This window comes from Colobus angolensis, unplaced genomic scaffold, assembly GCF_000951035.1.
Source record: "Colobus angolensis palliatus isolate OR3802 unplaced genomic scaffold, Cang.pa_1.0 Scaffold45, whole genome shotgun sequence".
NCBI lineage: Eukaryota > Metazoa > Chordata > Mammalia > Primates > Cercopithecidae > Colobus > Colobus angolensis.
In genome coordinates this window covers 8,708,969-8,718,906 of record NW_012117932.1, presented here as the reverse complement: position 1 = coordinate 8,718,906, position 9,938 = coordinate 8,708,969, and the positions used below count along the sequence as shown (strand labels likewise).

Genomic DNA, 9,938 nt, shown 5'->3' with positions numbered 1-9,938 from the left:
ACTCCTCAAAACTGTCCCCGTCATCAGAAACAAGGAAAGTCTGAGAAACTTTCATAGCCAAAAAAAAAAAAGAAAATGAAAAGACAAGCACATACTAGCGGAAAATGGAAAAACATGCCTGATAAAGAATTTATACCCAGAATACATATAGAACTTCTATATTTAATTTTATATTTAATATTTTATTTAATATTGGGAAGACAAACAATGGAATTAAAAAGAAAAGAGTCAAAAGACTTGAACAGACACTTCACCAAAGATTATACAAATGTCAAATAAGCACAGGAAAAGATGGTCAATATCATATCATATCATATCATTTATCATTAGTAAATGCAAATTAAACTACAATGAGATAGTATTGCTAGAATTGTTGCTATTAAAAAACGAAAAGATAGGCTGGGCACAGTGGCTCATGCCTGTAATCCCAGCACTTTGGGAGGCCGAGGTGGATGGATCATTTGAGGTCAGAAGTTTGAGAGCAACCTGACCAACATGGTAAAATGCAGTCTCTACTAAAAAATACAAAAAAAATTAACTGGGCGTGGTGGTGCATGCCTGTAGTCCCAGCTACTGGTGAGGCTGAGGCAGGAGAATCGTTTGAACCCCAGAGGCAGAGGTTGCAGTGAGCCAAGATAGTGCCACTGCACTCCAGCCTGGGTGACTGAGCAAGACTCTGTCTCAAAACAACAACAACAACAACAACAAACAAACAAACAAAAACCTTGATAATACCAAATGTAAGTGAGGATGTGAAGCTACTAGAAATCTTGGAATTTTAGGCCGGGCGTGGTGGCTCACGCCTGTAATCCTAGCAGGCGTGAGCAGAGGCGGGCAGATCACGAGATCAGGAGATTGAGACCATCCTGGCTAACACGGTGAAACCCCGTCTCCACTAAAAATACAAAAAATTAGCCGGGTGTGGGGCAGGTGCCTGTAGTCCCAGCTACTCGGGAGGCTGAGGCAGGAGAATGGCATGAACCCAGGAGGTGGAGCTTGCAGTGAGCCGAGATCACGCCACTGCACTCCAGCCTGGGCAATACAGCGAGACTCCATTGCACTTCAGCCTGGGCAACACAGCGAGACTCCATCTCAAAAAAGAAAAAAAAAAAGAAATCTTGGAATTTTATATTGTTGATGGGAATATCACTTTGGAAAGTACTTTGCAGCTTCTTAAAGAGTTCATATATACTCACAATTAAACTACAATGAGATAGTATTGCTAGAATTGTTGCTATTAAAAAACGAAAAGATAGGCTGGGCACAGTGGATCGTGTTCTGAATTGCATTTCACAATGCAATTCAGAAATCCAGCTCCACACAAAGATTTGTACTTGATGTTCATAACAGGTTTATGCATAAGAGCCAAAAACTGTGGGTCATCTAAATCGGTAAATAAGTAAGATATACTTATACAATGGAAAGCTTCTCAGCTATCAGAAAGAATGGCCTACTGACTCTCAGAATGGATGAATCTCAACAGCATTATGTAAAGTGAAAGAAAAGAAGATAAAGACAAAACACTGTATTATTCCATTTATTTGTTTATTCATTTTTTCTGTTGGAACCTTTTACTCTGTTTTGTTGATGCTTAAGGAAAACAGCCTTGCCCATAACTCACTGTGGCCTGGAGTCATGACACCAACTTATTGTGACCAATTACGAAAGAGGCCAAACCGCATTCTTCTTAGAAGGTCTATTCAGTTAATAAACGGCACTTAACTAATGGTTTTCTTCATATAACCTCTAATAAGAACTCCTAAATTGCACTGATTATGCCCCAAGAGATACGGGACCGATGGTAATTCAGATGAGCACCTCTGAAAAGATTTATCAGTTTTCTGTCCCATTCCGGACAGATGTTTTGGAAAACCTTGAGGAAAGACTGAAATTCCCCACCAGTCTGAGACTGTGTGCTAGTTTTTACAACATTAATTAGAAAAAAACAAGAATCCCAACATGGCACCCAATAGACATCCACAGAGAAAATCATTGACCAAATGAGCACTGGGAGTCGCTGCAGGCAGATGCTCCTTAAAGGCACCTCCAGGCCAAAAAAAAAAAAAAAAAAAAAAAAGACATTGCTAAGTCCATTCCGGAAAAGAATGGGCAGCAAGCCTCAACAACGCTCTCCAATTCCATGGAATTTCAGTGCCTTGAAAGCCTTATAAGTGCTGGTAAATGTGTCATGATGCCTGTGGTCTGAACTCCTTCCAGTGGAGTGAAAATTGCTTCTGTTGTCCCTGCAAGTGCTGCTGCCACGACACGGGTTGCAAACTCTGGAGCACTGACACATTTGTGGAGAAGGCAGGATAAATCCTCCTACAGATCAACGTAAGTGCAAGTGTAGTTATCTTTTACATCAATGAGGGAAGGATTCCAGGATGCAAGTTTCGAAATCCATCCCTTCTAAACTGAAGTATTGCATCCCGGGTTTTGTTGGCAAACAGCTGTTGTTGAAAGAGGATCTTCTGAATGGGAAATGTGATTATTACCTGTTGAAGGCTGCACAGCAGCCACACAAGTCATGCTTCATTTCACCAACATTTATAATATGAGGTGATATATCTTGTTTTGAAGATGTTAGTATTGGTGGCCTCTTTTCATGAGCTTCTGAATCCATCATGTTGCTTAAGATCTTTCTGGGGCTGGGCACGGTGGCTCATGCCTGTAATCCCAGCACTTTGGGAGGCCGAGGTGGGTGGATTGCATGAGGTCAGGAGTTTGAGACCAGTTTGGCCAACATGGTGAAACCCTGTCTCTACTAAAAATACAACAAAATTAGCCAGGTGTGGTGGTGAGCACCTGTAATCCTAGCTACTTGGGAGGCTAAGGCAGGGGAATCACTTGAACCAGGGAGGTGGAGGTTGCAGTGAGCCAAGATCACGCCACTGCACTCCAGCCTGGGCAAGAGCAAAACTGTTTCAAAAAAAAAAAAAAAAGAAAAAAGATCTTTCTTTTCATGAAGGGCCTTTTTTTCTTTTAACCTGTAACACCATCTGAGCCTGGAGTTTTGCAGGATGATAGCTGTTTGATAATGTCCCCAGTTTCTTCCATTGTTATTGTTCTGTTAGGTTCTCTCTTCTGAAGTCAATTTTGATAACTGGATTTCCCATTGCCAAGGTATCCCGCAGGCCAGTGAGTGAGCCAGGGCCCATGCAGGCACCTGTAATTCCATTTATATGAAAAATGTAAGAAAAATGTAAAAGGGCTAACCTGTAGTGACATAAAGCAAGACAGTGGTTTCCAGAAATAGGTGGCTGGGAACTGATTACAAAAGACAGTAGGCAACTTTTCAAGGGTGAGGAAAATGTTTTCTATCATGAATATGGGGGTGGCTGCAATTGTTTACATTTGTCAATCTTACCAAACTGCAAACTTACAATTCCTGTGTTTTCTTATCCATAAAATATTCCTCAATAATGCTGACTAGAAAAGGGGCTTGTATCTGAGCCAATCACTGGCAAACAGAATAGAATTACCTTGACCAACTTCAGTTTATCAAGATTCACTCCCCCAGGGTGAAAAAGAGCTCCTCTTCCCTCAAAACAGCCTATCTTCAACCTGGAAGGAAGGTAGGGTTACAACCAGCAGTGTCTTCTGCCCTGGGTCAGCTACATGCAGACTTTCGAGAACATTATTGAAATGATGGACTCTTCATCTCATAATTAAAATCCAATCTTTCATAGTACTAATTACCTATTGAATCAAAACTGTGCAGAATGTTAATGAAAAATAGCCAGTCAATTAGAAGTCACATATCAAACAAAACCTCCAACTCAATGAGCAGGCAACCAAGGAAGAGTACATTAAGCTGCCCTGGAACAAGTTGTGACACTGTGACCAACACATGTGGTCTGTGACCTTCTTTTAACTCTTCTTTTCCTTTGCTCCATATGGGTTATTTTATTTTCAATCCTTGGCTGCTTAGTTTGTCCTTCTGGCTCTGAAGGGAGGTCATTTTTGGCCTAAATCAGAGAGGAAAGGCATATGCTGCTTAGCTCTTGAAATGTTTATTTTTCTCCACTACATATGTTTTGCTTCCTTGTCTAACGTCTGTACTGAAATTTGAGAAGTCTGCCTTACACTGATGGTTCTCATTACAATGGATCTAGGGTGGTCCCAGCTTCTCGCTAACATTTTATGTGTGAGTTACAGAGCTATGCATAACTTCTGCTCTGCTACTAGTGATGCATTATTGGTACTTACGGAATTCAGGCACAGATTAACTAAGGTCTGGTATCAGCTCACTTGAAACATCTGATATTTAAGAAAGTCAATCTAATAGAAAAATAATCGATGCATTCTTTGAGATTCTTTAGGTCCTAGATACCTTAGGAATGTAGGTAATCAAAAAACAAACAAGCCTGGCCTCATTATCTCAGTCTCTTTTCTTGGTCAAAGCCCTCCTTGAGTTAATAAAGATGTAAAGCTGTGCCCTGGGCTCTAAAGAAGGTTAATATGAGAATCTGTTTGAATAGCACTGTGTCTTGGAAACCTGTAACTAAAAGTATTGTCCATTATGCTGATAATCCACAAATACATTCACTCCTGAAATTATTTATGCTTCAGTGTTTGTCTCTGCAGATAAATGTCCATGTTTTCTTTCATTAGAAAATGAAAACCTTGCAGCCCTTCGTTGTCAGGAAACACAAAAGCGAAACCTACCGCAGAATGATGATGATGAGTGTAGCGTAGATACAACTGAGATATTTGCTTTTGTAAGTGGTCTCCATAAGAGCCCCCGGCAAAGGCTCAGCTCTAGAGACCTGGGCCCTCTAGATAACATGACTCTAGACTCACTTCTTTCTTAAGGCCTTTCTTGCTCCGAGTAAAGTTCTCATTCCATACCTGGAATTGGTAATGCATTGTCTCAGGACACACTTGGAGAACGTCTGGAGCAGAAGGAAAAGAACCTCCCCATCCTAGCATGGATTAGGGTTTCCCGAATTGGGGTCCTCAAGAGAACCCCAAGCTGCTCCAATAATAAGCTTCCCTGTTTGCCGCAAACTCCATCTGAACAGCTACCTTGTGGAGAGCGGTCCTGATCGTGCTTTGGATGCTGGCATGGCTTGATCTTGCCCATCCCTGTCTCTCTTGCTCTCCATTTCTTCTTCTCATGCTCAGCTGGAATTCCTAGACCTGAGTTTCAGCTCTCATGTGTCTCCCGACAATGTCCTGGCATAGTCTTATCTCAGTGGTCCTCATTAGCACTATTTTCCTAATATTTCTGGTTCTCCTCCACTTACAGACACATAATAGGACCCCACTGTCATGGTTTCTTGAGGTTAGTTATGACCAGGTGACTTGCCATGGCCTATGGAATATAAACAGAAACATTAAGAGCCACTGTGGGACTTACTTCTTTGCTTGCCTCAGTTGGAAGCATATGTTGAAACGAAGCTTCCATCAGCTTGGATCCCTGAGTGACAATAGTGGACGGAGCCCACTGCTAACCCACAATAATCAAGAAAGAGATCTCTGTTGTTTTATGCTTCAGAGGTTTCGGACTAGTTTGTTACTGCAGTATAACCTAGCCTATCCCCGTATCATGTCCTCTCCTGGGTTGGTCTTTAATTTTTCTGTTTTCCCAGGATTGTATAATATTTTCACATCCTGTATTTCATTGGATATTTCAGGACTAAGTTTGACTTTTTTTTTTATTTTACACTTTATTATCCATCATTATTCTCAGCGACATCAACATCCATGTTTACGACCTTTAGCATCTTAGAATCAGTTCCTGCCCACCTTACCTGTAGAACGTTTCTTCTTCGTATCAGCAAAATCACTAAATCAAACCTTTCTTCCAAATTCCAAACTCCACACCCCTCTGCCTGGATTCATCTTGATTAAGCTACTTAAGGCATTGCGTGCCTGTTTCGTCATTGAAAAGCAATGCTAATCGGCCTACCTTATCTCCTAGGGCTGCTGTGGGAATTCAGTGAGACAAAGCACAAAAGCCCTGGGCCCAGTCTCTGGCGCATTACATGCGCTGGGGAGCTGCCTGCTCTGATAATCATTGTCATTATGATGTGCTGTCAGCAACCGCTCTCTACCACACTCCCCATTCTTGATATTTTGGATATTTTGTTCTAATTCTAATTTTGTTTTAAATTTCTAATTCTTGATCTATCAGCTTCCTTTGACGATGGAGGACTCCTGTGTTTTAGCTCCATGCATCTAGGCTGTGGCTCCCCCTAAATCACTCATCCCTTAACCTGGAGTTGACTGTGACGCATGAAGGAGCCCAGGAAGGCTAGCAGAAAAAGCATCCAACTGAGCCTGTCTAGCTGGCAAAACACAGAATTATCTTGAGGAAAATAAATGATTGTTGCTCTAAACCATTAAGTTTGGGGTTGATTTATGATACAGCAAATATGAAAGTACACTTTTTAGCTCTGCAAACTCAAGCAGATTAGCCAGCCTCTGTGAATCTCTGTGGTTTTACCCAGAAAATGGGAATCATATTCATCTTGCATAAGCCGGGCGCAGTGGCTCATGCCTGTAATCCCAGCACTTTGGGAGGCTGAAGTGGATGGATCACCTGAGGTCAGGAGTTCGAGACCAGCCTGGTCAACATGATAAAACCCCATCTCTACTACAATTACAAAAAAATTAGCCGGGCATGGTGGCGGGAGCCTGTAATCCCAGCTACTTGGGAGGCTGAGGCAGGAGAATAGCTTGAACCCAAGAAGCAGAGGTTGCAGTGAGCTCATATTGAGCCATTGTACTCCAGCCTGGGCAACAAGAGTGAAACTCCGTCTCAAAAAAACACAAAAATTTACCTTGCATATGAGGATTAAGCAGCTGGCATAGTAATGGCTCAGCAAAGGGCATGTCACTTATCTTCTCTGTAACTTTCTGGTGTCCTCATCATGACCATTCTTTCCTCCTTTGTCCCTTCTCCTTCCTCAAATGTCCCTACTCCAGCTCTCACCTTCAGTAGGTCAATCCTGGATCCCCTTTTCCGGGAAGGCTCCCACCGTTTTCTGGAAACTCTCTTGTCTTGTCTTGCTCTCACTTCAGTTCTCCGTGACCTTTCTCTGCACAGTCTCAACTTGGTGAGCTCCTGCGCATCAGTGACGTTGAGGTCACACAGAGAAGACTCGATTCTCTGGCCTCAGCCACAATCTCCATCTGTCTTGAATTTCCAGCTGTTTTTCTAACACTGCCATTTGACTAACTGGTAACATCGAAATGACAACAATCAAACTGTGCTCAAGATTTCCTCTCCTGTCGGTTCGTCTTCCCTCTAACCATTCTTTTTTTCACTCTCAGAAAGAAAATTTTAAGTCTACAATTTCCTTGATCATCTGCATCCAATTAGTCACTAAGTCATGTTTCTTTGTTTGAAATCTCATCTGATTCACCCTTCTTCATTCTCACTGCACATTCCTCTTCTGTGTTCCCCACCTCCACCCATATGGCCACTTCCATTTCTTTTCATTCCGCTCTTTCCGTTTACTGCTAGCAGGTAGACTTTCATTTAAAAAAAAAAAAAAAAGATTGCTGCCTTGTTCTTGTGCTTAAAAATTGATAATAAGCCAGGTGTGGTGGCTCACACCTGTAATCCCAGCACTTTGGGAGGCTGAGGCGGGTGGATCACTTGAGGTCAGGAGTTTGAGACCAGCCTGGCCAATATGGTGAAAACCCGTCTGTACTAAAAGTACAAAAATTAGACGTGTGTGGTGGCACGGGTCTGTAATCCCAGCTACCTGGGAGGCTGAGACAGGAGAATTGCTTGAACTCGGGAGGCAGAGCCAAGATCATGCCACTGCACTCCAGCCTGGGTGATAGAGTGAGACACCTTCTCAAAAAAAAAAAAAAAAAGAATTGATAATAATTTCCCATTGCCTGCAGGATTCAAACATCTCCCACATCTCACTAATTGCTCCATGCAAAGGGTCCTTTCTTAGTCCAATATCTGCATAGACAGATCCTGAAGCAAAGATGAAAATGCTGATGGTTTATGCTTTGAGACATGCAAATTCATGGCAACAAAGAAGAAAATGAAGAGAGAGATGGGGAGTAACCGAGAGATGTGTGACTGCCTGGTACTGCTTTACCAGGAAGAAACGCAGCACGGGCTTGGCAGCGTATCTGCACCCTGGACTTGTCCAGGTGGGCTGCTAGGAGAAACTGGGCCTGGCAGAGGAGTATAGTAGAGAGAAACAGGAGGAGAGCCTGTCTAGCTCTCTCCCTCTTCTATTTTTCATTGGTCAGAATTCATCCCATGGGGAGTAAACTGACCCCCGCTTCTGGGTTTCATCATCTGTCCCACTCAGTTGCTACTTAGGGTGCCAGATTGTACACAGTGTGGCGTGGTGTTTCACCTAAGCCCAGAAGTGTAGGGAGGAGGAGAAACTCCAACAACAGTCAGGAAGAAGCCAGATAGGAGAGCCCAACAGCCCTCATACAGCCTGCCTACGGCTCTGCCCCATCCAAACATTTCCAATGTTGTCTCTACGCCCCTGCCAAAGTGATTCCCCACAACTTTTTCTGTTTTCTTGCCCCTTTCAAAACTAGACTTATCCTGCATTGACTGTTGGCATCTCACGCGCTTTGTGGAGCTCTTCCGGTCCACCTGTGGAAGGCAGGCGCCATCTTGCTTGTTGGCCAGCAGCACCCTCCTCCTCTCAGCAGTCCCTTCTCTGTCTGGGGGAGGATTCCCCACGGGTAAAACCTCTTTCTTACTCCCAGCTCCTCCTGTGGAAGAGAAGGGAAGGTCAAGGCTTCCTCATTGCCCACCTGGGGCATACAATGTAAGCTCAGCCAATCAGTTACTGGCTCTCCAGGCTTTGAGCCTTTAGCTGGTGAAACAAAGATGCAGCGAACATTTGAAGGTCAGACAGCTCCGGGTGCAGCAGTCTGCTTCAGCTAGACTGTTTTTGGTGGGTGACCTTGGCCGTGGATTCTGTTGCATAGCATCTGTGACTCTCTTGGTTCCTGTTTTCCAAGCCCTCCTCTACAAGTTCCCATGGATTCTATGATCCCCATTCTCCCTGCTGTGATATCCCTCTGATTAACTTGCCTTTGTTTAAGGTGGCCAGAGGCAGCTTTTGTTGCTTGTGACTCAGAACTGTTTATACTTAGCAGCTTACATTACTTTCTGCCACCTTGGGACTTTTATACCATTTGGAGCTAGTTTATGAAACATGCTTAGCATAATGCCTGGAACATAGCAAACACAACAACTGCAATCAAACTACATTTTTGTCAAAATCAACAAATATTTGTCAAGTTTCAGACACTGTGGGGGAGTGGGAAAACAAACTGAGAAGGAGCATGTGTTTCTTATTTAATAGGAAAAACATGTTTATAAAATCAACAGCAGTTGCAACTGAGATTGTATTACAGAGCACATCAGGGCCACAAGGGAGCAAGTAGTTGGTGAGTTCTGGAACAATCATAGAAGGCTTCCTGAGGGAGGAGATTTTTTACTTGGGTGCTCAAGAAAGACCAGGAATTCAAAGATGGGGAAAGGAAGGGCTGGGCATCATAGATAGTGGGAAACGCAGCTGAGCTCTGAAAGGATGGGCTGCTAAGTGGGAGAGTGAACAGTTTAGGGTAGGCAGTGTGTTTGCCTGGCAGTTCTAAAGGCCCCTTAATGACCGTGGGCAGGAGTTGAAATGAGATGGGTTGGCATGATTCTCTAGCCACCTTCAGTGGCCATGGTGCAGTCCATCTTCTCCCATATTCTGCTTAAATCTCCAACTCTCCCATGGTAAAGGTGGAGTTGGAGATTTAAGCAGCCTAAGTGAGACAACGGGTGTAAAGTACAATTTGAAGATTCAGTACCTGGTAACAGTTGTTATTATCACTGTCATTACTACTTCTTCTTCTTCTTTTTTTTTTTTTTGGAGACAGAGTCTTGCTCTGTTGCTCAGGCTGGGATGCAGTGGAGCAATCTCAGCTCACTGCAAGCTCTGCCTCCC

General features: G+C 43.2%; 1 protein-coding gene and 1 pseudogene across 1 annotated transcript in view; one reads left to right on the top strand and one right to left on the bottom strand.

Moving 5' to 3' along the window:
* Positions 1-1,735: 1,735 nt before the first annotated feature.
* Positions 1,736-2,626, bottom strand: LOC105523084 (annotated as a pseudogene).
* Positions 2,627-6,878: 4,252 nt separating this feature from the next.
* The window catches only part of LAMA1 (laminin, alpha 1), a 189,664-nt gene continuing 186,604 nt past the window's right edge, over positions 6,879-9,938 (top strand). The window contains exons 1-2 of the mRNA XM_011957824.1: positions 6,879-6,945; positions 8,530-8,679. Of these exons, the coding sequence (XP_011813214.1) occupies positions 6,879-6,945; positions 8,530-8,679 (217 nt within the window). The remainder of the gene's footprint in view (positions 6,946-8,529; positions 8,680-9,938) is intronic.